Source organism: Daphnia pulex, chromosome 10 (genome assembly GCF_021134715.1).
Source record: "Daphnia pulex isolate KAP4 chromosome 10, ASM2113471v1".
NCBI classification, from domain to species: domain Eukaryota; kingdom Metazoa; phylum Arthropoda; class Branchiopoda; order Diplostraca; family Daphniidae; genus Daphnia; species Daphnia pulex.
Window position 1 is genome coordinate 13,492,743 of NC_060026.1, and position 27,350 is coordinate 13,520,092.

The 27,350-nt window shown below is 40.3% G+C and overlaps 10 protein-coding genes and 1 long non-coding RNA gene across 18 annotated transcripts; 3 read left to right on the top strand and 8 right to left on the bottom strand.

The window, feature by feature from the left end:
• Positions 1 to 17: 17 nt before the first annotated feature.
• LOC124203671 (transcription termination factor 2-like) lies at positions 18 to 6,429 on the bottom strand. 2 transcript variants are annotated; one of them, XM_046600428.1, is made up of 13 exons: positions 6,246 to 6,429; positions 6,092 to 6,181; positions 4,960 to 6,029; positions 4,430 to 4,894; positions 4,085 to 4,370; positions 3,825 to 4,022; positions 3,580 to 3,756; positions 1,987 to 2,117; positions 1,581 to 1,892; positions 1,372 to 1,520; positions 1,163 to 1,313; positions 596 to 1,093; positions 18 to 513 (listed from the first exon to the last, which is right to left on the bottom strand). In XM_046600428.1, exons 2-13 carry the CDS (start codon positions 6,144 to 6,146, stop codon positions 160 to 162), a joined length of 3,846 nt encoding a protein of 1,281 aa, XP_046456384.1. In that variant the 5' UTR covers positions 6,147 to 6,181; positions 6,246 to 6,429; the 3' UTR covers positions 18 to 159. The 2 variants fall into 2 exon arrangements, with proteins under 2 accessions (XP_046456384.1, XP_046456385.1); XM_046600429.1 differs by having other exon boundaries at positions 4,960 to 6,026; positions 6,246 to 6,411.
• Positions 2,452 to 3,569, top strand: LOC124203690. The gene is made up of 4 exons (XM_046600459.1): positions 2,452 to 2,704; positions 2,766 to 2,948; positions 3,014 to 3,351; positions 3,413 to 3,569. Exons 1-3 carry the CDS (start codon positions 2,531 to 2,533, stop codon positions 3,323 to 3,325), a joined length of 669 nt encoding a protein of 222 aa, XP_046456415.1. The 5' UTR covers positions 2,452 to 2,530; the 3' UTR covers positions 3,326 to 3,351; positions 3,413 to 3,569.
• A 354-nt stretch (positions 6,430 to 6,783) lies between the features above and the next one.
• Positions 6,784 to 8,425, bottom strand: LOC124203682 (beta-1,3-glucan-binding protein-like). Its single transcript, XM_046600449.1, has 6 exons — positions 8,078 to 8,425; positions 7,876 to 8,010; positions 7,686 to 7,813; positions 7,425 to 7,617; positions 7,150 to 7,348; positions 6,784 to 7,081 (listed from the first exon to the last, which is right to left on the bottom strand). The coding sequence occupies exons 1-6, from the start codon at positions 8,275 to 8,277 to the stop codon at positions 6,872 to 6,874; spliced, it is 1,065 nt and encodes a 354-aa protein (XP_046456405.1). The 5' UTR covers positions 8,278 to 8,425; the 3' UTR covers positions 6,784 to 6,871.
• A 481-nt stretch (positions 8,426 to 8,906) lies between these two features.
• Positions 8,907 to 10,665, bottom strand: LOC124203683 (beta-1,3-glucan-binding protein-like). Its single transcript, XM_046600450.1, has 7 exons — positions 10,464 to 10,665; positions 10,163 to 10,380; positions 9,955 to 10,089; positions 9,762 to 9,889; positions 9,502 to 9,694; positions 9,236 to 9,434; positions 8,907 to 9,167 (listed from the first exon to the last, which is right to left on the bottom strand). The coding sequence occupies exons 2-7, from the start codon at positions 10,360 to 10,362 to the stop codon at positions 8,961 to 8,963; spliced, it is 1,062 nt and encodes a 353-aa protein (XP_046456406.1). The 5' UTR covers positions 10,363 to 10,380; positions 10,464 to 10,665; the 3' UTR covers positions 8,907 to 8,960.
• A 94-nt stretch (positions 10,666 to 10,759) lies between these two features.
• LOC124203684 (beta-1,3-glucan-binding protein-like) lies at positions 10,760 to 14,680 on the bottom strand. The gene is made up of 6 exons (XM_046600451.1): positions 14,377 to 14,680; positions 14,189 to 14,323; positions 11,615 to 11,742; positions 11,356 to 11,548; positions 11,089 to 11,287; positions 10,760 to 11,020 (listed from the first exon to the last, which is right to left on the bottom strand). The coding sequence occupies exons 1-6, from the start codon at positions 14,571 to 14,573 to the stop codon at positions 10,814 to 10,816; spliced, it is 1,059 nt and encodes a 352-aa protein (XP_046456407.1). The 5' UTR covers positions 14,574 to 14,680; the 3' UTR covers positions 10,760 to 10,813.
• Positions 11,902 to 13,904, bottom strand: LOC124203694. 2 transcript variants are annotated; one of them, XR_006878591.1, is made up of 8 exons: positions 13,746 to 13,904; positions 13,493 to 13,686; positions 13,344 to 13,431; positions 13,176 to 13,280; positions 12,815 to 13,108; positions 12,616 to 12,742; positions 12,394 to 12,554; positions 11,902 to 12,309 (listed from the first exon to the last, which is right to left on the bottom strand). It is a non-coding gene; the product is annotated as an uncharacterized LOC124203694 (long non-coding RNA). The 2 variants fall into 2 exon arrangements; XR_006878590.1 differs by having other exon boundaries at positions 12,385 to 12,554; positions 13,746 to 13,903.
• Positions 14,681 to 15,057: 377 nt separating the features above from the next.
• On the top strand, positions 15,058 to 18,965 carry LOC124203673 (protein CASC3-like). 5 transcript variants are annotated; one of them, XM_046600435.1, is made up of 6 exons: positions 15,058 to 15,445; positions 15,741 to 15,877; positions 15,945 to 16,963; positions 17,033 to 17,203; positions 17,274 to 18,627; positions 18,697 to 18,965. In XM_046600435.1, the coding sequence occupies exons 2-6, from the start codon at positions 15,788 to 15,790 to the stop codon at positions 18,814 to 18,816; spliced, it is 2,754 nt and encodes a 917-aa protein (XP_046456391.1). In that variant the 5' UTR covers positions 15,058 to 15,445; positions 15,741 to 15,787; the 3' UTR covers positions 18,817 to 18,965. The 5 variants fall into 5 exon arrangements, with proteins under 5 accessions (XP_046456391.1, XP_046456394.1, XP_046456390.1 ...); XM_046600438.1 differs by having other exon boundaries at positions 15,119 to 15,445; positions 18,700 to 18,965; XM_046600434.1 differs by lacking the exon at positions 15,058 to 15,445 and adding an exon at positions 15,462 to 15,637.
• A 1-nt stretch (position 18,966) lies between these two features.
• LOC124203685 (LETM1 domain-containing protein 1-like) lies at positions 18,967 to 21,027 on the bottom strand. Of its 2 annotated transcripts, none has more exons than XM_046600454.1 (7): positions 20,717 to 21,027; positions 20,518 to 20,647; positions 20,284 to 20,432; positions 20,149 to 20,230; positions 19,523 to 19,811; positions 19,312 to 19,455; positions 18,967 to 19,226 (listed from the first exon to the last, which is right to left on the bottom strand). In XM_046600454.1, the coding sequence occupies exons 2-7, from the start codon at positions 20,532 to 20,534 to the stop codon at positions 19,050 to 19,052; spliced, it is 858 nt and encodes a 285-aa protein (XP_046456410.1). In that variant the 5' UTR covers positions 20,535 to 20,647; positions 20,717 to 21,027; the 3' UTR covers positions 18,967 to 19,049. The 2 variants fall into 2 exon arrangements, with proteins under 2 accessions (XP_046456410.1, XP_046456409.1); XM_046600453.1 differs by having other exon boundaries at positions 20,495 to 20,647.
• A 1,330-nt stretch (positions 21,028 to 22,357) lies between these two features.
• LOC124203681 (beta-1,3-glucan-binding protein-like) lies at positions 22,358 to 24,321 on the top strand. Its single transcript, XM_046600448.1, has 7 exons — positions 22,358 to 22,714; positions 22,775 to 22,854; positions 22,952 to 23,086; positions 23,164 to 23,291; positions 23,370 to 23,562; positions 23,634 to 23,841; positions 23,919 to 24,321. The coding sequence occupies exons 1-7, from the start codon at positions 22,520 to 22,522 to the stop codon at positions 24,153 to 24,155; spliced, it is 1,176 nt and encodes a 391-aa protein (XP_046456404.1). The 5' UTR covers positions 22,358 to 22,519; the 3' UTR covers positions 24,156 to 24,321.
• LOC124203688 lies at positions 23,164 to 25,254 on the bottom strand. The gene is made up of 2 exons (XM_046600457.1): positions 24,274 to 25,254; positions 23,164 to 24,073 (listed from the first exon to the last, which is right to left on the bottom strand). Exons 1-2 carry the CDS (start codon positions 25,120 to 25,122, stop codon positions 24,029 to 24,031), a joined length of 894 nt encoding a protein of 297 aa, XP_046456413.1. The 5' UTR covers positions 25,123 to 25,254; the 3' UTR covers positions 23,164 to 24,028.
• Positions 25,255 to 25,346: 92 nt separating this feature from the next.
• LOC124203686 (malate dehydrogenase, mitochondrial-like) lies at positions 25,347 to 27,280 on the bottom strand. The gene is made up of 7 exons (XM_046600455.1): positions 27,074 to 27,280; positions 26,596 to 26,790; positions 26,365 to 26,532; positions 26,176 to 26,301; positions 25,979 to 26,116; positions 25,728 to 25,919; positions 25,347 to 25,657 (listed from the first exon to the last, which is right to left on the bottom strand). Exons 1-7 carry the CDS (start codon positions 27,146 to 27,148, stop codon positions 25,529 to 25,531), a joined length of 1,023 nt encoding a protein of 340 aa, XP_046456411.1. The 5' UTR covers positions 27,149 to 27,280; the 3' UTR covers positions 25,347 to 25,528.
• Positions 27,281 to 27,350: the final 70 nt, after the last annotated feature.

A 27,350-nucleotide genomic window follows, 5' to 3' on the forward strand; every position in this document is an offset into this window, starting at 1 on the left:
AAAGTATGAAAAATACATTTCCTTTTTTAACTTGAGTGTTTTTTTGTTTTATTGAAAACTATCAATTTCGAACTGGATTTAATATAAGGGAAGAAACCGAAATAAGAACGCATCTAAATAACACGTGATAGATAAATGAAGGGAATAACATCACTTCACTTAAACTTCAGGTTGATTTAACATGGGTTTAGGGGCATATGCAGGCGGGCCAGGATTAAAGAGCATTTTCAAATCATCAATAGTTAAACCCTTAGTAGCCAACTTCGCAGCTCCAGTAAGTATGCCATTAGCCATTGCCAACTTTTCCTGCTGCAACTGAAGGATTCTTTCTTCTACAGTTCCCTGAGTTATCATTCGGTGTACGTGGACATCTTTAGTTTGGCCAACGCGATACACCCTGTCGCAGGCTTGAGCCTCAAGCTGAGGATTCCAATGCATATCTGCGATGAAAATATGGTTTCCTCCAATTAAATTGAGGCCAACTCCACCAGCACCCAAGGATAGAAGAATAACCTGAAAGCAAAGGAAATTGTTAATAAAACTAGATTTCGTTAATCAAATAAAAATAACGAAGAAATAAAAATATAAATCTTACCGGTGCACCGTCTGGATTGCTATTGAAATCTTCTACGATTTGTGTTCGGTGTTTGATAGCAACGCTACCTGCGATCAAATGGCAGCGAATGCGCATACGCTGAAAATGCTGGGCAAACAGATCCAGCATGGATGTCCATTGCGAGACCACCACAGCTTTTTGTTTTTGAGAGACAACTTTCCTGACCTCCTCGGTAATGTACCGCATTTTACTGCTCATATTATCGCGATCGAAAACTGGGTTAGTATGGGTAAAGAAGTTGGTTTCTTCTTTCTTCGGCTCGCCCGGTTTATTGTCCAACGTCATGGTGGACATTTGAGAAATCAAATCCAGATCGTTTTCCTCGATTTTGGCGTCTTCGCTCCCCATAGATTCCGAGTCAGTGGCATCCAACATTGTTTGAATCAAAGCGGGGTGAGAGCAAGCCTGTCTGAGGCGTAGGAGGAGCACCAACATCATCTGTTTCGTCACGTTCTTTTGGGGAAGTTCCGGAAGATTCTAGAATTTAAAAAAAGGATTGCGTAAGCTTCACGAAACTAACCACTTGTTATGACTCATTTAAATTACCCGGCGATCATAGGTGAAACCGTAACCTTCTTTAATTTTGTTTTCTTGATTTTTGATGTATTCCTCTAGTGCCTTGCGTGAAAAGGCGAGGAGTTTCTGATAGACTTCGTTCTCTTCTTGTGATAACTCTACGTTGTGAGTGTGTACCTCCCTAAAAAGAAAACGTGTAAAATGTTGCAGCAACTGCAATAGCAAACCAGCATTCATACCTGGCAGGCATAGCAACTAGCGGTTTTTCGCTTCCTTCTACCTTTTGATCTTTGGTTCGACGCAAGAGGAGAGTTTTGATCAGAAGCTGAAGACGTCCTTGGGCTTGTTCGTTTTTATTTTTTGAAGAATCGACCCATCGCTTCCATACCTGTAGTTGATTAGGTATTACTTTAGGTACAAAGAAGCAATAATTAATTCCGAGTCTTACCGCCAGCTGATCGAACGGCGTGACACGAAGAAAGCGGAGAAGGGAGTACATGTCCAGCTCTTTGTTCTGTACTGGCGTGCCAGTCACGACCCATCGACGGGAAGCTCGGAGTCTGCACACTGATTGCGATATTCCGGCTTTAGGATTACGGATCACATGAGCTTCATCTAAAATGATTCGGTCAAATGCGATCTGCAACAGAACTGACTGGCTCATGGCCTTGGCATCGGTTTCCACATCAAAATCTCCAATAGGCTTAGAATCGCCATCCTTTTTGTCCAAACTCACATTCGCAATTTCGCGGGAGACAATCTGTAGAAATGTTTGAAATTTTAAAAATAAACAAGAACACAGAAAACGTATGCAGATAAGACAAAGACACAACTACACAAATGAGTAAGTGTACCTGATAAGTTGTGATTACAACATCATATTGATGTAGTTTGGACGCTAACTTGTTACGATCTGGTCCATGAAAAATAACAGTACTCAACGAGTTTCGCTTGCAGCGACGATGAATTTCCTTCTCCCACTGGCCTGATAATTTAAAAATACATGAACACAAATGCATATCACTGTTCAAATAAAAGCTTCACTGCAATCAAATGTTTTAACTGTGAATCAAAATGAGTCATAACTTGTGACTCATAAAAACGCGTTTGAGAATTTATTGAAATTCATCTTTTATCTAATCAAAATGCATTCTATTTATTTTGGAGAAAAATGTAATGCATCTAGCAATAACAAGTACGATTTTTCCACGTGCAAACTAATTTAGGACGCCATAACGTAAGCCGCGCCTTTTCCCAACCCTTCCGAGTGTGTAACCCTAGGCCACCCCCCCCATAACCGGAGGTTAGGTAGAGGGTGACCTTGCTTCGCAGATTCAGTTTTGTTGCCGGCATTCACACGTGGTAGTCGATTTATTGTCGTGTTCGAGACGAGCCAAAATGCAACGTGAAAATGAAAAGTCGTTAAGCTCACCAGGTGCTTTTGTGTCTCCGAATTCAACCTCGAAAATACTTTCTCAAACCCTCGTTAGTAGACCTAAAGGTATTGCAAAACAAAGGCGAAACGAAAAACAGCAGGTTTTGTACCACTTGGAGCAAGTCATCGACGTTCAGGTAAGTTCAACTAAATTGAAACTTGTGTATCCTCTATTGAATGTGAGATATTTTTGATTAGGAAATGCTCCATGCTTTGAGCACACAGAGTATTGGTAGTGCCATTCGTCAAGACTTTCTTCGCGGATTACAAGGGGCTCCACAACTAAGCCAGGAAGATATCGAAATTTTGAAGACATTTCATCGACTTACCACTTCAACTAAAAGTCCTAAAACTCTACTTGAATTTGTCATGAATGCACCGGTAAAGAAACTCGTTCTGTGACACTATTACTATCGTTTACTTTAACCACGTTGTTTTATCTTTAGATCGAAGAAAACTTAAAAGCATCCGAGCATTTCAAATTTCTGATGGAGGGAGAAAGAAAATCAGTTCCAGGGACTAACATTACGTACTACGATGGAAAGGCAATCATCTCTCGGATCCTTCGCAGTGGTTATTTCAGTCAACGTCGTTTGAACAATGCCAAAGTGAAACACGAAAACGTACCGATTTCACCGTCTCAACCAACCCCGACAAGTCAAACGACACCCAAACGAATCGATTACCAAGATGTCGATGTCGACAGTCTTTTGGTCAATTTAAAAAAACAAATGGAAGAAACAAACAGAATCGTCTAGCCAGAAGATTTTCACAGTCGTAAAACGTAAGTCTAAACGAATGTCTAGAATTTTACAAATTCAATAATCGCTTTTCTTTCATTGCAGGCGAGAAAAATTCTCTACGAGGAACTTGTTACTTATTTCACTCACTGTCCTGATGTTACAAAGAAATTCCCATTCCCCGTTTGGTTCATTAACTCTTTCCATGTTTCTTGCCACTTGATTGTTGTGAAGCTACGTTTAATAAACTAAGTTAATTGGATAACACTTACCCACTACACTGGCGGGGCAAACAACGAGAGTACCAGATGACCTTTTGATCTTGACGGTCTTGGAGAGCCAAATGTTGGAGGACGCAGGTGGTGGAGGATCTAGTTCCTTTTGTTTCACGATCAATGCAATCATGGTCAGTGTCTTGCCTAAACCCATGTCGTCCGCCAATATTCCACCTAAAAGAAAAATAAGAATAAATTAAGTTTAGGGAATAACTGAATGAACAAGTAATCACGTCGCTTACCAGCAGGAATTTGAGTCTCGCGCCATAAAAGCCATTTGAGTGCGCGCTCCTGGTGCGCCAAGAGAGGAACTGTGAGGCAGGCGGGCGTACTCTCCACATCGGTTTCTTTTGGGCAACTGGCGAGAGAACGATGAAGGTTTTCAAGCGAATCCATAGTGATGGAAACAGCCTCACGACGGGCAGCAGCAGAGATGTAACCTATTTAAAAGGAGGAGAATTTGAGTTGCTGTAAAAAAAAAAACATGACTATTATTACTAACCGGTTTCCGTTTTCTGGTAGAGTTCCTTTCCCGCATTATCGGCAAACATCTTCTTCTGCATTTCGGTTAGTCTGGGAGCTTCAGGAAGAAGTTGGGTTTTTTTCGGTTTTACAGCTAATTGGCGATTCTGCGTGTCATTTTGGAAATCCAAATGTTTTGAGCCGTAACTGCTGCTGCCGGCGTTGGTTGCATTGGCAATTGACAACTTAATAAGACGACCCTCCATGGCACCGATTTCAGTTCGCAGGCGCTCCTTGTCGTCGCTATTTGCGTTACCCATGGCCCACTAGAAAAAACAATAATAAAATTTATCTTATCTTCAGAAAATAATTGTTGGAAAATAACCTTTTTCATTTGTATTTGTTTTCGAAGTTCATCTTCTTGGACTTCACTTGACGCTACTGATGAAACTGGAACGGGGCGCATTGGGGGATTTACACCGAGTTTGTTGGCTGTTTCTAGCTGTTCAGTCAGCTTACGAATTTTGTCTCGGAGCCTTTCTCCTCCATCGGGCAATGATTTTAAATTTGACGATACCAAAAGAAGTTTTTGGCGCTCAAGATCTTCACGCATCCGCGTTATTTCTGCTGCCGAGAGTCGAACAGGAAGAGTTCGTGCAATTTCCGGTGATGATAACTCAGTTATGCTCTGATCTTGTTCTTTTCCTTCAACTTCAGGGCTCGAAAAAGATACAACAGTACTTGATACCTCAAGAATACTATTGGATAGATCTTGGATCGGTACTTCTTCTTCCTCTACAAGAGGCTCAGGAGGCGAAAATCTTTTATCGGCCGATTTCCTCGACATTTCCTGAAATAAAATAAAAAATATATTAAAGGTCTAATCATAGGCAGCTTTAATCACGGCCAACTTACATGATTAGCGTTAATGGGATCCATGTTTGAATCATTCCCCGAAACGTGTCTATCAAGACTGGTATTGCGAAGAGCACGCTGAATCGCTTGTGGTGTAGGGATACGAGAGGACGAAGGGAGCCGTGGGGCAATGGCTTCAACCTCATCTTCGGTAGATACGTCACTGTCGATGATTTGATCTCGGACATGAGGAGTTTTTATACGAGGAACCCTTACTTCTTCTTCAGTAGATACGTCACTGTCGATGAATTGCTTTCGGATACGAGGAGTCATCTCTTTCCTAATATTATCCTCAGACTCATCTTCAGTGGATGATAATGCAGCTTTCCTTCCAGTTTGTTCACGATAGACTCGCGGTGTTGCTTCAACACTAGAATCGGACTCTTCACTAGTGTCAGTGTCAATTGCTTTTCCTCTAACCGGTGGTCCACTAGAATCGGAATCACTATCAATTGGATTTCGGGTTGGCTTCTTCTTAACGGAGGAACCAAAAGAATCTTCTGCGGATTCGTCAGAGCTATCAGAAGCATTGGCCTTCTGAATTGCCAAGCCTTCAATGTCAGAAGTTTCAGCAGAATTTTCTCCAGAACTTTGAATCACCAATTTTGCTTGACGCCTTCCAGCTTGAATTACTTGGTAAGATTCATCCAGGTCTCCAATTTGACTAGTTGAATATTTTTCACTAGATCCAAGACGTTTTCCTCTCACACGATATGACACATCTTCTTCATCAGACTCATCATCAGACTCGTCTTCTGAACTCTCAATAAATCTATGAGCCTTTTGCTTCGATCCTTTTTTAGTTTCAAAAGGACTGACAACCAGGTTAGAGGATCGACTTTTATCTACCTCATCTTCAGGTTCCTCATCATCTGAAGATCCAGGCCTAGATGAATGCTGGGACTCCTCCTCTTCTTCTCCCTCAACGCTGTAAGAGTCTGAATCTTCTCCCTGTACTGACTCTTCTATCTTCTCTGTACGTGAAACAGCAGATGCTTTCACATTAGACTTTGAGTATTTATTAAAAGAATGGGCAGCTGGAGTTTCATACGCCTCGTTATCAGACACATCTTCAAATAAGGAAACAGAATGATGTTAGAAAGCCTTACTTTTCAAATTCTAAATGTTTTACCTTCTGGTGTAGATGGAACCAGGTCACTTTCATCATTCAATGGGAACTTGGACATTTTGTATGTCAATTCAGCTTAAATTCCTCTAGATTCTGGATTTGAAATTTAGGTGATCATGAACCAGTAGAGCATTAGCATAATGTACAAAAGGTTTACCATAAAATACGAAGGCAGCAGTAGAAAGATGACAAATTACCTAGCTTCCTCTCTGTCTGACCTGGACTATTCTCGTGCTTTATTAAATATTTCGTTCGATAAAAGAAAGAAGAAACAACGGACATGAGTACATCACCAACTCCTTGTCACACTTGTTCACGATTTCTTTCTAAAATTTTCGAATAGAAATACTGAGGCGTCGTTGCCAAATATAAAAAAAAGAGGAGCCAACGAAATTTTATGAATTATTTTTTTAGTTAGAAAAACATTGATTAGGCAAATTCCTATTTTGAACTTTATGAGCAATTTTTAATTCGAATAGGTTTTCCCATTCATATTTATATTGTTGTTTTAATATTAATTTCTTATTTCGATCGTGTACGTGCAACCGCAGTAGTTGGGGAGGAGTCTAGTACGCGTAGTGGGAAATTTGAAAACCTTGCACCATTGAGCATTGACACTGCAATACCACGGTCTAACCGTGGTAATACTATCTCTTTACATCAAATTATGAGGTGAAGTAAATAAAGGATAAAGAAAATGTTGCATTCTTTTATTCTATTCTTTTAAGAGTCAAGTTAAACTTTCCATAAAATCAATTTTTTTTAAAATCAGTTTGTGGCAATTTAACCAAGCTGATACACGCGAATATAATCAACCTGCATTGTGTTGTCTTCAGTGGCAGCATTCCATGTGGGTAGCCATTTGTCGCGGCTTTCCCAGAAAGTTTTCATTTGAGTAGGATCAGATGCGGTCCACGGCTTGTCATAAACGGCATTTTGACAGCCGTCAGGGAAGTAGTTACCTCCGACAGCGACATTAAGAAGAAAATGGAACTGCACAAACACGACGACAATGATGTAAATGAAATATTTAAAATAAATAATAAAAAAAAAATATATACTTTTTGATCGAAGGGAGCCATTACAGTTCCACCGCTCCAGAGGTTCTGTCCTTGAAATCCTCCCAATTCCCAGAATCCACCTGCAGGGGGATACATTTCACCAATCATTTGATCATCAATGAAGAATTGGAAACCAGTTGGAAGCCATTCGACACGGTAAAGGTGGAAATCGCTGGCAAAATCTGGATTCTGAGTGATCCTTTGTGAAAAATAAAAACGTTTAACATTATTCTAAGTAGTAACTATAATTAATTCATGCACATATGTAAATTTACTTTTCCCAGTGGGTAAGGTCAAAACGGTTCTGGTTGGGATCAGGACCCCAATGCAAAGTGCTTCCTGCCAACTGTCGCCCTATCGGATAGCCGTTGCACGAAAAATCGGCGTTTCCTCGGGACTCTACGATGTCAATCTCACCCGATCGTGGCCAACCACCATAAATTTCGTCAGTAGGCAACATCCAAATTGCTTTATAGGATATTTCAATACTATTAATTTCCCAATTGTTTTTATATTTAATAACAACTCATTTCTACCTGGCCAAATCCAGTCACCTTTTGGCATTTTAGCTCTGACTTCGATTGTTCCGTAAGTAAAACTGAACGAATCACTCGTCACCATTCGGGCAGACTGAGCTGGATTGATAATTTCATTGCCAGCCACCCTATGATTGATGAAATGAAAATGGAAAATCAAAATATTTTTGTTACTATATAGAAATATTACACGTAGCAGCCTCCATCGATGTTAATATTGCAACCCTCGGCGTTCAAATCAAGGACACCGTTGTACAGGAAATCCTCGCCAAAACGATCCGCTGTCAAAGTTGGCTTGATGTATAGGATCCCATTTCGAACATAGCTTTAAGGGAAGAATCATAGATTAGTTAAAAGCTTAAAATACATTTGTCTCTGCTCAATTAGTGTACCTGTTTTCTGGGAGGTTGTCGTAATACTGGAATTCGTTGTTACCACCTCTCCATGCAGTGATCAAGTGCTTCCACCTGCTGTAGTCGAGAAAGTCGAATTCTTCTTGCCAGATGAGCGGACCACGCGCTGGACTGTTGAAACTGGCTCCATGGCAAACGGCCAGGGCAGCAGCCAAAATGGCAAAAGTTGCAAGCTTCATTTTCCCTCTTTGCAAGTAGGCTAAAATTGAATTCCTGCTTCTCTTGAACACTTGAAGAAAGACTACTCTAATCTGAGCGCAGAGTAGTGCCTTAAATACGCATAGTGTTTGTTTTGTTTGCAACCCAGTAGGTACGCAGTCCAATAATGCAATGACGATTGTTTGATTAAACTATGGCCTGTCAAGGATCACGTACAATTTTGAGACCAACGCATTACAATGTATTAGAGTGTTGTTGCGGTTTACTGCTGGGATCGCTGTCGTTCAAATCTTTATCGTAAATGGCTCTTGCGGTTGCGGGATTAGAAGTGTGTACAAGGTTCATAATTTTGACATAACTACCTACGCAGATTGGTATAGGTTGTCTGTAACCCAACATCGCGGTTATCACTTATATATACAGCGATTTTCAAACAATAAAACTGTTACCCGTGTACCTGTCTACATGTTTGAATAATACAAGTTTTTCACGTCATGATTTAGGGCCAGAAAATGAGCGATAAGTAAAACCGAAATAGAAAATCTAATGTTTATTGTTCAAATAACACTTATCGCCAATTTTCTTCATGGATGATGGATAGCATAATTTTATAACCATTTAAAAGGCTCATTTTTTTATTAGATGAATCAATTTCTTAGAATATTCAACTTTATAAAAGATTCTTTTGTTTGAGCAATTGTTTTCATAAAGAGTAGACTCGAATGTAATCAACTTGCATAGAATTGTCTTCTGTTCCAGCGTTCCATGTTGGTAGCCATTTGTCACGACTTTCCCAGAATTTCGTCATTTGAGTAGGATCAGATGCGTTCCACGGTTTGTCGTAATCTTCATTTTGGCAACCGTCAGGAAAGAAATTTCCACCAACAGCGACATTGAGCAAGAAATGGAACTGCCATTCACAAAATAGCAATGAAATATTTTTATTATTTATATAAGATAATTATTAGCATTGTTTACGCGTTGATCGAAAGGGGCCAAATTAGTGCCGGAGATCCACAGATTCTCTCCTTCAAATCCTCCCAGTTCCCAGAATCCACCAGGAGGTGGGAACAATTCGCCAATCAGTTCTTTATCCATGTAGAAATGGAAGCCATTTGGGAGCCAATCAACTCGGTAAACGTGAAAGTCGGAAGAAAAATCAGGTTCCTCAATGAGCCTTAAATAAGAAATAACTATAAGTAAGTATACATTAAGAATTACGCCAATTTGCATCAAAATTTCACTTTTCCCAGTGGCTTAATCGCCATCGGTCTTGGCTAGGATCCGGACCCCAATGCAAAGTGCTTCCGGCCAACTGTCGCCCAATTGGATTGCCATCACAAGAGAAATTTGCGTTTCCTTTCATTTCTACGATGTCGATCTCGCCCGAGCGCGGCCAATTACCGTAAACGTTATCGGTGGGTTTCATCCATATTGCTGTACTGGTCAAACCCTTAGTATACCATTATATTTAACAGTTAATTTCCTGTATCAAATTTTATACCTGGCCATATCCAGTCACCTTTGGGCATTTTGGCCCTGACTTCAATCGTTCCGTAAGTAAAACTGAATGAATCGCTTGTCACCATCCGAGCAGACTGAATCGGATTAATGATTTCTTCTCCGGCAGCTCTAATTTAAACACGAGTATCAATTAATCAAAAGACAACTATTGCGCAATATTTTTTAATAATTACACATAACAGCCTCCTTCCCAGTCCACATTACAACCTTCCTGATTTAAATCGAGTTCGCCATTGTACAGAAAATCTTCGTCGAAGCGGTCCGCAGTTAAAGTTGGCTTGATGTATAGGATACCATCTCGCACATAACTTAATATAAAGCCAACGTTTTTTAACTTTTAACCTCATCCTTAGAAAATTTGTGATGTATAATTCCAATTACCTATTTTCCGTGAGATTGTGATAATACTGAAATTCTTGGTTACCTCCACGCCAGGCGGTGATCAAATGCATCCACTTGCTATAGTCTAAAAATTCAAATTCATCTTGCCAGATGATAGGACCACGCTCCTGATTATCAATGTTAACGGCTGCACGACAAACAACCAGCAGAGAGAATAGTGCCAAAATGGTAAGTTCCATTTTCTCAGATTCTATCGTCTAATATAATTAAGTTATTGTTTTTGCTTCTGGACACGCTTGTGTAAAGGGAAGACTATCAAGAAAAGACTGGCATAAAATACCTTTTATATACCGTGCAACTTTCTTTGCTAAGTCGAACGAAGATTTATATTCAGATTCCACATTGTTTGATCAAGATTCGTTTATCGTGCAAGAAACGAACGGCTTGTATTATACCCACGTCCTGAATTCAATTGTTAGATTGGGTTGGTGAGATCGCAAGAGTTATCAGGCGAAATCCTTGACTTGGCTGATATAGAAAAGACTTGATTCACCTATACATTTTGATTGATAACAATAGTATTTCGCTTATCACTTTTGAATTGTTGAAAATTAGGTCATGGCCATTTAAATCTGCTTGATTTGATAGTACCAGAAGGCAATTTATTTGGGAATTCAGGTGATTTTTAATTTATAATTCATACACTCGAATGTAATCAATTTGCATAGTGTTGTCTTCCGTGTCAGCATTCCATGTGGGTAGCCATTTGTCGCGGCTTTCCCAGAAAGTTTTCATTTGAGTTGGGTCATTTGCGTTCCACGGTTTCTCATAACCCGCATTTTGGCAACCGTCGGGAAAGAAGTTGCCGCCAACAACCACATTGAGCACGAAATGGAACTACGGAAATAAAGTCAAGCGACGGTTAAAATAACCCCGAGAAAATAATCTTTTTAAAAATATAGTACAGGTTGATCGAAAGGTGCCATTTTAGTTCCTGAACTCCACAGATTCTGTTCGCTGAATCCGCCCAGCTCTGAGAAACCACCGGGTGGAGGATATACTTCGCCAATCATTTCGTCGTCAATGAAGAATTGAAAACCATTTGGGAGCCACTCGACACGAAAGATGTGAAAATCTGAGGAGAAATCAGGATCCTGTATGATTCTTTTATTAGAAAATGTGATTATTCTTTAATATTTCATTTAGAGCAGCGTAAGTAGTTGTTAAATTACTTTTCCCAGTGTGTTAGAGGATATCGGTTCTGGCTAGGATCAGGACCCCAATGCAAAGTGCATCCAGCCAATTGTCGCCCTATCGGATAGCCGTTGCAAGAGAAATCAGCGTTTCCTTTAATTTCTACAATGTCAATTTCGCCCGAGCGCGGCCATTCGCCGTAAACCGAGTCGGTAGGCAGCATCCAAATTGCTTAATTGATTTAAATTCTGGTATTAATCCTACAATTATTTCAAAAAATGATTGTAGTATTTTTACCTGGCCAAATCCAGTCACCTTTTGGCATTTTGGCTCTGATTTCAATAGTGCCATTGGTAAAACTAAACGAATCACTTGTCACCATCCTTGCAGACTGAATGGGATTGATAATTTCTGCAGAAGCCACCCTTAATTATTTAACAAAACAAATTATGATTCAAAATAAAGGACAATAAAAAAAAATAATCAGGTAACAAGACCCTTCCAGGTTCGCCCTCGGGTATTAACGGGCAAGATATCAGTTAAAAGCTTTTGCTTATATTTTCAAAACAATTAAAATGTAGGAATTTCGTAAGATTTTGTTTATTGTAATTTCCTGGATTTTTTTTCTGTATCATTTACGAAATAAAATAATAAACAATGTAAATTCTTGAGTTAAACTCAGACAGTGGCCCAATTTCTCCATCACAAGGGCTGAGGTAAAAAGGCAACAGTTCAGGGTACAACATCGAGGCAACAGTTCAGGTTACAAGATCGAAGCCATATTTTAGGAAAAAAGTTTGAGGCAAGGCAACAATTCAGGGAAACAGATGGAGGCAACAATTCGAGAAAAAAGATGAGGCAATTAGCTGCAGTTGATGTTTAAGGACGTCAAGTAATTAAGATCTTCAGACAATCAGTAAAAAAGGATTTGTTTACTGATTGTCTTTAAGCCACTCCCTCAGCTCCCTTTCATCAGGTATATCCGGGTTGATCTAAAGAGAATACACAAGAAAAAAAAATCCCGATGAAAAAAACTGCTGGAGAAATATTATTGAGTTTAAACTAACCATGATTACCGAATCATCGAAGGAGTCTAGGAATATTTCTCCACTATCACGTGCGAATGCAGAAACCTTAACACCTCCAAATGCAACAATGGCGTTATCCAGGCTACTGAGCTGAAATAGCTTTAGCTTTGCGACTGAGTGCAGTACCCACGGCTGAATAGTTCTTGTCCCTGCGAAAATAAATAACTTTAAAACTGTCGGAAGCAAAATTTGTCTGATTCAAAATTTCACCTCAAATCAGCGTAAAGCTCTTCGGCCGAGTTTAGAACAACAGATTTAACAGAGCTACCATCAGAGCGAGGTGACTGGCCCGCATGTGATGAGGCTAGAAAATTTTCTCCTGGAAGCTTGACTGTATCTAAATAACAATGAAACCACAAAATGCAAGTAAAATAATTGTTTTACTCAGAAGCTAACAATACTTTCTTACTATGTTTTATTCCATAGAATTCGTCGATAAGACCCTCATAGGTCAACTGAGTGACAACAGGAGTTATCAAATCTACAGTCCTATCAATGATCATGAGAGTGTCGAACAACGGAGACATGGGGGATCACAGTCTACCCCAATATCACGTCGCATTCGAGTCATCAATTCGAATACGTTACGGGCATGGCGCCCCTTACCCACAACGTTGGGGAAAATGCCTTATAAACTTTGGAGGGACATTAACCCATGAGCAATTTGGTGTAAGGAGCTGATTTCATTGTCAACATATAAATCCTGAGAATAAATTTGAAGAAATTGATGACAAGCAATCCCTTTCAAAGTTTGGCTCATAAATAAATACCTTGAAAACATTATCGAGTTCCATTGAAATGACATCACTATCTAGTGGGAAAAAATCAACAGGCAGTTCATCAATAGAAGTAAGAGTTCCATACACTCCTTTGTCCTAAATGAAGTAATAATTTTGTCAACAATTTCTTCTTCGCTGATTTAAGTAACTTTAACCAACCTTGAGCCGCTGTTCACATACTGCACTTCGTCGGGAGACAAAAATTAACTGATATTCCTTACTAGCAGAATGTCCTTGGCTTTCTTCGCTGAAATGTAAATTAACTTACTGTTGACTATTTAAAGTTAAAATATGTAGATTATTCATACCTGTGCAAGTTATCGGCAATACAATCCATCAGCTCAACTTCAGGTCTTGTGATGAACAGTATATTTTTAACAGATATGGAAGGCAAGCGCCCAGGTTTTAACTGAAACATTTTTACAACATCTAGTTCCTTAAGAAAACTGTATTCTGCCACCAAACCAATGGGGCCAGTGAGTTGTTCATCCCAAAATATTGCCTAGCATAATTGATGAATTTACGAACATTTCTTAAATGGAATAGCACACACCAAAATACCTTTGTTCCACTGAACTTCTCTAAAAGAGAAACAATATCCTGTAACAATAACAAAACTGTTGACGAAATTTATTTTTACTGAACAAGACATCAACAGACTGTCAACAGACAACCTAATGGATTTTGTGGTTGTCCTAAGTCACAAAAAGCTAATGACTAAATCCGCATAAAATGAAATAAAATTTAGTATTACCAAATGAATCGAAACTTACCTATCCGCTGAGATAAATTACTGTAAGTTTACACAAAAAGTTTGAAGAAAATCGATGCAGTAGTTTAGATTTCTATAAATTTATTCTGATTCTGAATTAAAGGTTCTGGAAGCCTGGCCCAGAACAGCGTACACTCCCCCCACATCCCTCCCCCTCCTACACACCCAGACACCCGCATTTACTTTAATGCCTTCTGGTAGTACAAGTACTACCCTCAGGGATAATAATTACACATAGCAACCGCCATCGATGTCCACATTGCAGCCTTCCTTATACAAATCAAGTGTGCCATTGTACAGAAAAGCCTCGCCAAAACGATCCGCTGTCAATGTTGGCTTGATGTATAGGATCCCATCTCGAACGTAACTTTAAATTGAAATGAGTTATTTCCATTTTGAAATTCAATTTGAAAATAATACCTGTTTTCGGGTAGATTGTCGTAATATTGGAATTCACTGTTGCCCCCTCGCCATGCTGTAATTAGGTGCTTCCATTTGTTTGTGTCAAGAAATTCAAAATCATCTTGCCAGAGGATTGGTCCGCGCGCTTGGTTGTCAATGCTAGATCCGTGACAAACTGCCAGAGCAAAAAGGGCGATAATAGAGAGCTTCATCATGGCTTTGGCAGTGAACGGTAAGGAGAATATTTATAATTCTGACTGTTACCGGTTAAAGAATGAACGTAACATAGCTTTTATACTTTACCACAAGGACATATAGGATTTGAATCAGAAAATATTTTTTATCAATTCATGACATAAGCAAGACTCATTACACTTTGACCGCAAGATGCTAAATATTTTGACCTTTGAAAATATGGTGTAAAGGATTTTTGTTTGTAACGACGAGTATCCGGGTGGATTCAAGTCGAAATAAAATACAGCTTAGGTTATTCAAACATTTTTAAAACTGAACTATTTTTTTTTTTACTGTTTTACATTTATTCCCAATGTCAATTAAAAAATATTTTTCCTCGTCACCGTGGTATGTTTCTAGTACCGCTATACTTGAACTGAATAAAAAATAATCAATTCAAATGTAGTCAAGCGGACTTGGAAGGAACGTGATCGCGACGTGACAAAAACGTGATTGAAATGTGGAACAGCATTACGTAATAACACAAATTCTGTGTGTGATGTAGTGGTTAATAGACTAATAGTTTCCAGTAAGTAAAGGGGTTCAACGTTCTTTTTTCCCCCGACTCTTGTCTGTTATTTTACTTTGAAACAATATCCGGTAAGCCACCGGAATTGCCAAACAGTTATTGGTACTGTTATTCTGTACTGAAGGTTAAGAACACATATAACACTATAATAAATCCGGCTATATTCATAAGTATGAAATTTAATTGAAAGTACTTTAATTAACATGTTTATACGCTCCGACTCCGAGTAAATAACATAACCTAAATAAGGAGAGAAACACTGCGAGGCAACGATAGCGTTATCAGCCTACAGCTATCGACGAAAGAGGATACAAAAAAAGAAAGGTAAAATATTTACTTTTTTGTTTTTTTCTGAAAAGGGCCAACCACCCAACAACTTGGGTTGGTTGTTGGTATGCTCCGAATGTCCGCAGTCCTCCGCACCTTGATTTTCTATAACAAGCCAGTGATTGTGTTGTAAGGTCGATCTGGCAATGTTTTTCCCAGCCCCGTATTACTTTTAGGCGACTTTCATCTGTAATCTACACTTTCTAATCTATTTCGTCAAGCAATTACTTTTTAAAGCTATATTACTTATGACTGTAGAAAAATTTCACTATATTTAGTGCTCAACTCTTAGGATTTGGGTGGGGCTTTCAGTATAAACAAACAATTCAACCGGAAAACATGGCCGACGACGACAGCAGGCGTGGTGTAACCAGTGTGGCAGATGCCGACTCGGCTGAGCAAAGCACTAACAGCGGTGACAATCCACAGGTGAAAATAGTTGTGTTAATTTGACAACCAAAACAATGTCCAATAATATTTCCCATTGTCTGTTTAGGCTGAATCAAAAGCGGTGACAGATGACGTTGCAGTTGCCAGTCAACCCACTGAGGAGACACCAGAAGACAAGACGATTCCAGATGCCCCCAAAGCTTCTGCAGAGGTGATCACGTCTGCCACAAGAGATTCAGAAGAAACCAAAAATCGGTTGGCCAAGGCCAGAGAAGAGCTTAACAAAGCAAGAGAGGAATCGGCTAGAGCTAGGGATGAAGTTGAAAAAGCAAAAAAAGATCTTGCTGTGGCTAAGCAGGACACCTCAGCAACAATCCAAGTTGCAGTTGAAAAGCCATCAGCAGAAGTCAATGTTGCTGCTTCAGAATCCACCCCGAAAGTCGAAACAGAAATAGAAAAGCCTAGTAAAGCGGAAGAAGCTCCAGCTGTCACTGAACATGTTGAGAACAGCAAGAAAGAGGAAAAACCAGAGATACAACCAGAAACCCCTAAAGAAGAAAAGCTGGTACCCGAAGATTCCAAAAACTCAAATCAAAATTGTGAAGCTACTGAACCAAACGAGGAAGTTGGAGAAGAAAAACCTGTCACAGCCCATGAATCTCAGTCAGCAGTAGAAACTAAAACAGTCGAAGAGGAAGCTAAGGTAGAAGACACAGTAGTGACTGCTGACAATTCAAATGCCACCAAGGAAATTCAAGTAGAGAGCAACAAAGAGGTGGAAACACCAGTTGGAGCAACAGAGGAAGTGCAAGAAGAGTCTCATGTGGAAGAAAAACAACCTGAAAGCAGTAAAGACGAAGAAGGTGAGATAGTTGAAGGTGAAAACGAAGAAGGTGAGCTAGTTGAAGATGAAGAAGGCGAAGAAGTTGAAGGAGAACATGAAGAAGAAGAGGTTGTAGAAGGTGAACGGGAAGAAGGCGATGGAGAAGAAAGTGACGACGAAGATGCTCCAGCCAAGCCGTTAGATGATGATGAAGACCGTCGAAACCCTCAATATATTCCAAAAAGAGGTGGCTTTTATGAACACGATGACCGAAATCGTGAAGAAGTTGAAGAGGCAGCTGCGTAATTATAACAAGTTTCCCCTTTAACTTGTTTCATTTAAAATAATATTATTTTTTAACATTTTTGCAGTGAAGAGCCTGTAGCCGGAGTAGAGGTGGAAAAGCCGAAGAAGACGAGAAGTGAAGCCATCGATCGTTGGGGTCATGATATGTTTGACCCAAATCAGCAAGTGCCCAAGAGTGATCAAGAGTTGGTTGATCTCTATGGATACGACATTCGCCAGGAAGAAGGAGCTCCGAGGTATAATGCACGTCTATTGAGTTAGCAAGCACTTGTTTTTACTAACCGTCTGGGGAATCTATTTTTACAGGGCGCGCCGTCGCAGACGTTATGGTCGTGGCCCAAACAAGTACGATCGTACATGGGAAGATGAAGATGCTTATTCTCGGCCTCGCGGACGTGGTGGTGTTGCCTCAAGAGGTGGTCCCTCAGAACGTGGCTCTGGATTTGAACGCAATCCCGATTCCCGTCCGCGCACGCAGCGCCAAGAAATGCCCAAAAAGGATGAATTCCCCGCATTATCGGATGGCAAACAGGAGCCCAAGGCCCAGGGAGAGACTGCCCCAAAGCAATCTTCCCAATCCAATTGGAGAGAAGGTGAAAGAGGAATTGGAATGACTGGAGGCAACGAACGTCGCGGCGGTGGTAACAGCAACAATAGCAATAACAGTAAGGCGAACGCTGTTTCTTATCGACGTGGAGGAGGCGGACGAACATTCGAAGAGCGTCGAGAAATGAGAGAAGCCAAAGGACTTAGAGCCCGAAGTGACAGTGTGCCACAGTCTGGTGAAGGAGATGAAGAACAGTCTGCTGACCAACCTCCCAAAGAAAATATTAGAAGCCCCAGAAGACCAATGGGAGCAGAAGCTTCTCCTCGCGGTGCCCCTCGTGGAGGAAGCTCACGAGGCACTGGTAATCGTGGAGGTGCAATGGGTTATTCGGGACCCCCTCGCGGTGGAGCTTCACCTCGAGGAAGAGGAGCTATCAGTTCACGCGGCCGTCGTAATGACAATCCCAACTGGAATCGAGGAGATGAAGAAGGAGGAAATAGTCGACCAGGACCACCTCATCAGCCGTTCAACCGTGGCCCCAGTGCTTCTCAGGACGTGCGAATGGATCATCGAGGTCCGTTTGAGGAGCCTCGAGGTCGAGGAAGAGGCAAATTTGGTCGGCCGATGGATGGGAACGCTGATCAAGCTGTGGTGGGTGGAATGGAGCAGATGCGTATCGAAGACCACTCTGCTCCGCGGAACCAAGATGCCGCTCGCTCCAAGCGTTATTCGTCCCAGCGACAGAGGATGACTACTCCTCCTCCGGCCAATGCTGGAGCTGCGCCAATTCAACAGCCACCCTATCCAGTTGCTGCCGGAGGAAGTGCAGCTTACTATGCTTCCTACAACGATTCGCCGCCACCCAACTACGTTTCGGCAGCTCCGGCTCCTCTACTTCCTATGGCTGTGGCTGCTCAAGGTGCGCCTCCGACTTTCATTACCCAGCCGATCTATCCCGCTGGTCCTGGCCCGGCTCCTTTCAACGCTGGTCCCTATCAAGGCTATCCTCCGGCTCCAGCTCCACCCACGGTACCGGTGGGCGTCCCCATTGGTTCACCGACACAGGATTACATGTATGGCGGTGGTACTATGTACTACGATCCAGGAAGACAAGTATTATCTTAAAAACTATTTAGGAAAAGTTTCCGTATTTTAATTTTGTTTACGTTTGCCTTCTTTTAGCAGCCAATTAGGCATGGAAATCAACCTACGCGGAGAGCTAAGGCTGCTATACCCATCGTTGCACCAGACAACGAAGTTGACAGTTATTTAATATCTGGACGACGACTTAATCATGAATAATTATTTCACTCAAAAACCATCATTTGTCCTATTTCAGCCCATAAAGAGTTCCGACGTTTCTTCTTCCTTTCTTTCTTGACTAAATATTTTCTTGTTTTGGTTAACACAGATGCAGGGCAAATTGACAAATAAAGGTTTCTCTTCCTGTCGTGCTTTTCTTAACATTTCTTTATTGAAAATCCAGCATTTACAGGCTTAAATTGTAGGACTAGGTTTTCACCGATAGTAATTAGTTACTGAATAAGCACACGGTTAGTGGGTTGGTTATAGGCAAGTAAAATCGGGCAATGAAGAACGAGAGAATAGGTCGCCGGATCAACATGAACAGACACTGCAATCCACTGCTCTAAATATTTCACCATATCTTCGGTTCTCATGTTGGAAGGATTCAGTCCACGAGAATAGCAAGCCTGCAAATTTCAAAACACATTTTTAATTAAGAATAACGATGAAATAATCGTACTCTGGTAGGAATAGGTGTCGAAAGATATTTACAGATCGTAGTTCTTCCAATGAAAGTGACGTCACTCCTTCTCGTTCAAGAACTTTATCTTTATTAAGGATTTCCTCTGCTCTTTGCGACAATCGACGCCGACGAGACCATAATGTATGCATACCATGCACTTTCAACAGTTGATTCTAGAAAATATGAAATGGATTTAATTACAAAATTTTAAAAATATGTGGGAGAAATATTATAACTTGCCTTGTGTCGAGGATACAAACAATTGAGATGGAATGGTTCTCGTTGAAATAAAATTTTCACTTCCAAGATCTCTTCAACAGTTGGATGAACACCACTGGCGAGTTTGGATAGCATTTGACTCAGTTTCTTCGTAAGATCTGTATCGTTAACTGAGGGGATTCTTGCCTGCATGCAACGAAAGGTTGGTCTAAAGTGCTGGACGCTTTTTTTATGATCCTGAAGGGCAAAATCACGTCGTTGCTGAAGCGACCAAAAATGAGTAGAGAGCAATTGCTTGGGAAGCACATACCTGAAAAACAAAATTGTACAATAGAATCAGTAGTTAAATGTTTAGAGGTGGGGTTATAAATTACGTCATTATCCCTTTTGTTACAATTAGAACAAATACTAATCCTTCCCCTAAAAATTACATCAACAAAATGTTTCCTCTCCCTTTCCCTATTCAACATGCAAAATAATGTTTTCAGAAAATGTCCCGAACAGACGGAAGACATGGTCACATTTTTCGTTCGGCCTCCTCCACTCATCCTATTTTTCAAATCCTATCGCAAAATTCATCCCCCCCCCCCTTCTCGGTGCATGACGTAATTTGTGGAATTGGGAAAAATCTGTAATAGCCTACTTACGCCAGAGGAAAGATTATGTAATTGGCAAATGGTAAAGCACTAATGAGAAGAACTGGTGAAACCTTCAGCATTTCTCTAGGCACTGAAATAAAATGTCAAAATAAAAACTAATGAAACAAATTTGATTTGTCTTACTGCGGTAGAAAATGTCAATCTCCTTCAGCCCCACTGAATGAATTCCACCACCATTTTTTTTGGCATTCCGAATAAGACTCTTGACTTTAACAAATGTTTTGGTGTCTTGGTAAAGGTCTTTGATACCCACAGAGAACACCCTGTAGACTCTACATTAAATATTGCATTCAGATTAATATTTTGTTAAATGTACATTATAAGTGACATATACTTCATTGCTCTTGGAAAACGCACCTCCAGAATCTTGTCATAGTTTCTTACATAATCCACATACTTTGTCAAGGCATAACTCTTGATTTCTTTTGAAACTTTGTGTCCAACTTCTTGGACCTTTTTCTTTACAACACCTTCATTAGATGCATTCCTTTACAAAATGAGGAAGTTTTACTGAAAGCATTTCATAATGAAACTAAATGGAAATGTATGAACTTACCTGAAACAGACATAAGGTGCAATTCTTACGCAACTCAAAATTCGCCGGTTATTGGGAAACATAGTAATACCTGAGAAGGCAGACCTACTTATAGAGATTACGAAATTTGATCAGCAGAAGTCGAGACAAATTTTTATATGCGTTGAAAAAAAAACTGATTGTGGTTCTTTAGCAAACATCAAATACAATTTATTTTCATCACTCATTGAAAATAAATTGTCCACTTCGTTTATTTATTTACTACGACGGAGAACTGTCCCGTCTTCTGTCTATTTACGACTTTGACTGGTTAAGTAATCTTACAGACAACACGTTCATCTAGCGGTAAATAGTCACACCACTGTTACATAATACGTCAAAAACGGTCATCTCATCAAAGTTCACGTATCAAATTAATATTTAAATGAAATACAATTCATATTACACTAAAAATGTTTGAAAATAATCTACTGCGCATCCACAATTGAGACTAAGCTGTAAATGGGGTAAAAACAAGTTATGCGCGTTATGCGCTAATTTTAGAAATCCCTTAAGAGATAATTGTTCTTTGAATTGTTGTTTCGTTATTTCCTTGTGAAAGAAAACAACATCTTCTGTTTCCCCCGGCGGATTCATTCTACATATACAGTTCAAGATTATAGATGCCTTCAAGCGTGAATTCGTGCTGGACGGAGAAGTAAGTCGAGGGCGTGCGCAGCTGGCATTATTACTGCTGGAGGTGTGCTTCTTCGCTTCAATTCCATTATCGTATAAATACCTGTTGCAATACTACCACGGAATTTAGTTTCCTTCTATTTTTGCTCGTAGACGAACGAGATGGCACAGTCTTCCTTGATCGCGCTAACAACTATTGTTTTAGCTGTTATTCATGCGGGTTACCAACAAAGTGAATTTTCTTCTACGTACCCAATAGTGCGGACAAAACCAAGGATTTACGAACAAAATTTGCCGACTTATCAGTTAAAAAGAAAATTCATACCTAAGTATCCCATGCCGGATTTGAGTGGCACAGTTTTTCATCAACCTTTGAACGTTTTGAACTTGCCTGTGGTTATTGCACTCATAGAAAACGGTCCTATTAACAAAGACACAGTTCCCGTTGTCCATCAAAGTTTGGATAAGAATTTGACTTCAGAAATACCTGCTCCGGCCGTGAAGATTATCAAGACTGACCCGGCGTCTGAGGTTATCTCAATGACTTCCCTAATTTGCCTCAATTCTTTATCGAGCATCGCCTTCAGCTTTCTACCAATCAACTCGTCAAGACTAAGTGGTTTTTGCAGTTGAAATGCGACCGCTTTAAGTGTTTCTATTCGTATTTATTACCACGACCACAGAACTATTGTTTGTTCTAAATGTTCTTCTCAGCATTGTGCAATTTTGTATTGTCTTTCAAATGTGGTGTTGTGCTACTTTAACCTACACGGAACTATTAAATTTTTTATTTGGGCATTTGATTTTGTTCAAAGGAATTTTTTAAAAATAAATTTTTTAATTAACACAAAAATTATCGATTAAATTTATTTAAATAAATCTACAGCGCTGCCTGATATCAAACATCTAGCACAAAACACAGCAAAAATATTTGGCATCGACCACTGGATCCAAAAAACTTGCATTTGAAATCAAAGCAGCCGATCTTAGCATTTTGAGCATTTCTAAGGAATCCAGAAATTAGGTTAAGCGTAATCAGTCTTAAGATAGCATTCCCCTGACCAGTCGTATCTACCCTATGTGGTCGTTATCGCGTTCTACGACAGTTAGTCTAGAACAGTTTTTGGCAAGTAAAAGGAGGATACGGTAATGGAATTTCTCGTTTTCTGTGCGGCCATCTTCTTTGTTGATGCCGCAGTCGGTTGCAATTTGTTGCCACGATTACCGTCTTCTAAGAAAGTTTCAAAATTTGATTACCTGCCGCGTCGGAGCTTGAAGAGGTCGTCATTTTCACAAACTCGTCGCGGGCCTTTAATTTGGGAAGACGAGTTCGACCATTTGGACGTAATTGATTTTTTAGTTTTATTACCAGAGTAACGGGAATAATAATTAATTGTCAAAAAGTACAACAAATGGACGCCCATGATCAGCGGCTGGCGTGGAAGCAACTCGTTCCAAATCTATGTCAACCGCAGTGAAAATCTGTACTACGTGAAATAATCAATTACATTTTACCGTACGGTATAATAATATACCACCAACAAGATTAATGTGTTTTTTCTTTTCTTTGTCGGCGAATAGTTACGTTCGAGACGGTCATTTGTTCATAAAACCGACGCTGACAGCCGATCGATTCAGCCCCGAATTTCTTTACAACGGGACTCTGGATTTAACTCTCGAAGGATGCAACGTCAATTGGGGAGGTGGATGCTTTTTGTAAGCACTTTATTAGGAACCCCACCGTGTTCTCCCGCAGGTTACTTAACATGTTCTGCGTTTATTTTGCGTACCAGAGAGGCCGGTGATGACATAATTCAACCGATTCAATCCGCTCGGATTCACACGAAAAAGTCGTTCAGTTTTACCTATGGTATTGTGGAAGTTCGCGCTAAAATGCCCAAAGGCGACTGGATATGGCCAGGTAAAAAGTGCACTTATTATGCCATCTAATTTCTAAAAGTACTTTGCTTTTATACTACTTGATTACGACACAAAAAAGCTGTTTGGATGTCGCCTACCGACTCGGTCTACGGAAGTAATCCGCGATCGGGCGAGATCGATCTAACGGAAGTCAGAACTAACACCAATCTCTCTTGCAACGGTAAGCCTTATGGAAGGCAACTCAGTGGTACCACCTTACACTGGGGACCAGACGCTCAGCATAACGGCCACCGAATGACGTACTGGCCAAAGTATGGAAATTTTGTAAAAATTTAAATACGATTCAGGTGGAGGATAAATCGTACACGGAATTCTTTTTCAGAGTTTTAAGCCATCCAGATTTCTCTTCAGATTTCCATCTATTTGGATTGGAATGGTCGCCAACTGGCTTTGAATTTTCTGTCGACAACGTACTAATTGGTTCCATGTCTCCACCACCTGGCGGTTTCTGGGAAATGGGTGGTTTTGAAGGTGAAAATATTTGGAATTTAACGGGTAACGGTACTCGAATCGCCCCTTTCGATCATCCGGTAATATCAGTTGGTCTCAACTTTTATTTAATACTGTAAAAAAATGGGATATTCACTGTCTGGTGGTTTTCCTGCAGTTTCATTTCATCCTGGATGTTGCGGTCGGTGGCAACATGTTTCCAGACTGGTGTGTCAACCAGCCTTTCGGTCAACCACTTGAAAAACCCTGGAAGATGTCAGATCCTGTTCAGATGCGACCGTTTTGGGAGAAAAGGGAGCACTGGTTACCCACCTGGAACATCGAGACGGAAGACAACGCCATGCGTATCGATTACATTCGCGTTTACGCTCTTAATCAAGATAAAAACACCTAAGAAGTAAGTGAATTACAGTGAAATAAATCACCGTTTTATTGGCTAATAGCATAAAATGTTATATGGGAAAGCACGGTGCAAATTGGCTTCAATGTAACAGTTACATCTTTTTCCATACTTGAAGATTTTGAAGGAGTAGATACACTGAGTTGTGATAATCTTGAGATACTGTGCGGCTGAGTCCCCATTTAGGTCGGACGGATGTCCATTCGCTGTGGAAAGTATCACCATGAAAGATTCCAGTCTGATTGGCTGCCGGAAACAGTTGATGGCCTAAAATATCTTTCAGAATGACGTTGATGAATCCAGCCGCTTTCTTGTATTGAACTTGAACGAACGCTTGAATCCACGCTCCACGAACAGCTGAGAGGGGCAGCATTAAAATCTTGGTGGTATGCGGATTTTTGGCGTCTAAATCAAAACGAAGATTAAGTCCCAGCTTTTTACTGAGGGAAAACGAAGCCAGGGAGTGGTTGTGAGAATCTAGACTGCCAGTTTTCAACGAAAAGATGGTGAAGGTTTGTTTTTCCACCGTTAAAGAAGGATCGACGTAAAACCACCAACTGTAAATTATTTCTTCGTCACGGTGTGCAACAAGGGACTTTGATTTACTGGCCGACTTCAATTCTAACCGTTGCATGTGTCCGTGCTTGGGAACATCGTCCATTTTAAACAGTGTCAAGTTGATGGCTTTGCCCATGAACGGATCATCAACGCAGGTGACGTGCGAAAGATTTGCGATGTTGTGTGGTTGTTGAATCACGCCTTTATGTTTCATTCCTCCTAGTACACGGTTGATTTCTTGCTCTAGGTTGACGGCATCGCAGTCGGTGATAACAAGTTTAGCTTGATTAGTAAAACCACTGGAATTGAAATTAACATCCCAGGCGTTGGTCGCGCTAACAGTATTCCAACTGAAAATTGTAAAGAAATTATAGAAAAACAGATAAATTACAACGGACTTCATTTTGCAATGATTGAAACGACTAGCATGCAATTAGAAAACGAAATGAAATGATGTCAGCAACATTACAACTACTTATACCCACCAACAAAAGAAGGAAGCTTACTTTATCGCATAAACCGCAATCCCCGGCATTGAGCAAGAGCCACGAATGAAAGCAAAACTAAAACTTTGCATAACCACGATAACGAAATTAAGATTAATAGGAAAAATTTTGACAATACAACTTTGTTCAACAAAACGAGTAAAGTGTATTTTATCTATACTGTACACCACTCTGTAAATGAATCTAAGTGTGACTTACTAGACTTTACCGGCAGATCATAGAATATATTATCCAATATCTAGTTCACTTTATCTTTTTGTTGTAAAGTTCCGAACGGGTCTCGTTTCCAAGAAATCCACATATTTAGTTTTTCTGGACAAACTCCTCACCCTTCTTGATGTTCTTCTTCAATTCGGGAATGGAGGCTGCAACAAGTTGCTTTTCGTAATCGGACAAGTTACCGAGTCCAAGGTTCTTTTCAATACCATTGGCCTGTAGAATGGAGTTTAAAGATAATTAAAAGACAATATTTTCTCACATATAAAAATGATAAAAGACTTACGCCCAAAAGGATGGGGGTGGAGAAATACTTGGATTCGGTCAAGTCAGAGCGCACGTACGCACACTCAACAACTCCCTGTTCGCCACGAAGAGCTCGGATCAACGAGACGGCGAAACGGGCACCAGCCATGGCCATAGACAATGTAGCAGATCCCGCACCAGCCTTGGCTTTCACGACTTCAGTTCCAGCTTCCTGTAGAAAAATAACGGTGAGCATTTTAATTGTTGAATTGGCATTTCTAAACTAGTTACCTGGATACGTTCGGTGAGAGCTTTGAGCTGGTCAGTGGGGAAGGAAACACCTGGCATGCATTGGGAAATCAGAGGAATAATGGTGATACCGGCATGGCCACCAATGACTGGGCAGTTCACAGTGGTTGGGTCCAAACCCTTTACACAGAAAATTGTTACAAAACGTTTTAACACCAAAAGACGGCAATCGCTATTACCTTAAGTTCAGCAATGAAGGTGTTGGCGCGAACGATATCGAGGGTGGTAATACCGAAAATTCTGTTGGCATCGTAGACTCCGGCCTTCATGAAAATTTCACTGGCAATGGGGACGGTGCTGTTGACCTGTTTTTAAACCCAACAAACAATGATAATTGTTGTACAAAGACTAAATATTTAAATACGTACGGGGTTAGCGATGATTCCAATCAAAGCTTTGGGGCAAACTTCAGCACAAGCAACGGCCAAGTCACGAACGATCGAAGCATTGATGTTGAAAAGATCGTCACGGGTCATGCCGGGCTTGCGCGGAACACCAGCGGGAATGATGACTACTTCACAACCTTCTAGAGAGCTCTATTTCAACAAGAATGAAAATAAGTTATTTGAAAATAATTTTTGATAATTTTTGGTTTTTACCTTCAACTGATCAGGACCAACAAAGCCTGTAACTTTGGCTTTGGAGTTAATATGGCTCAAATCAGCAGCAACCCCAAGGGTATGAACAATATCATACAAATTCAATTGAGAAACCAATGGTGACTGCTTCAGCAACAGGGAGAGAGGTTGACCAATTCCACCGCTGGCTCCCATAACAGCAACCTTTGTGTGGCTCTAGATTCATAATGTTAAAATATTAGCTACTCGTTTCTGAACTTAAATCCCCGAAGTTGTAGAGGTCACAGAAGTTTCCCAGACAAATGATATACCCATAATGACATAATGATTAACCCAAATTATAGAACATGTAGAAATCTCGATTTTCGTTATCACAAATTTGTGAAACACGGGATTAAACCGGTATCACATGGTTTGATGATATAGGTCGATTTTAGAAATACCGACATCCAAAAATGTATTGCATAAGAATTTAAGATTTTTAAACTGTAAAATATACTTTAGTGGAGGTTGAGAACTGCTTGGCTCCATTGAGGACCGACTTCAAAATTTGGGGTTTCGTTACTGCTGCCATGGTGTAATTGGAAATGATTGTACGTGATTTCGTTTTCAGGTAACCACAAATAAAACCGTTCAAGGGTCCTAGAAAATGGAGTGAGAAGTTCCGTCCTCGTCGCTATTTGCAGCGCTGCCTCTTCGGCAATTCTGGCCAATTTTACAAAATCAATTTGCGAGAGCTTTAGATATAAAATTGGCAACGTTTGTTCAAGCGCCAA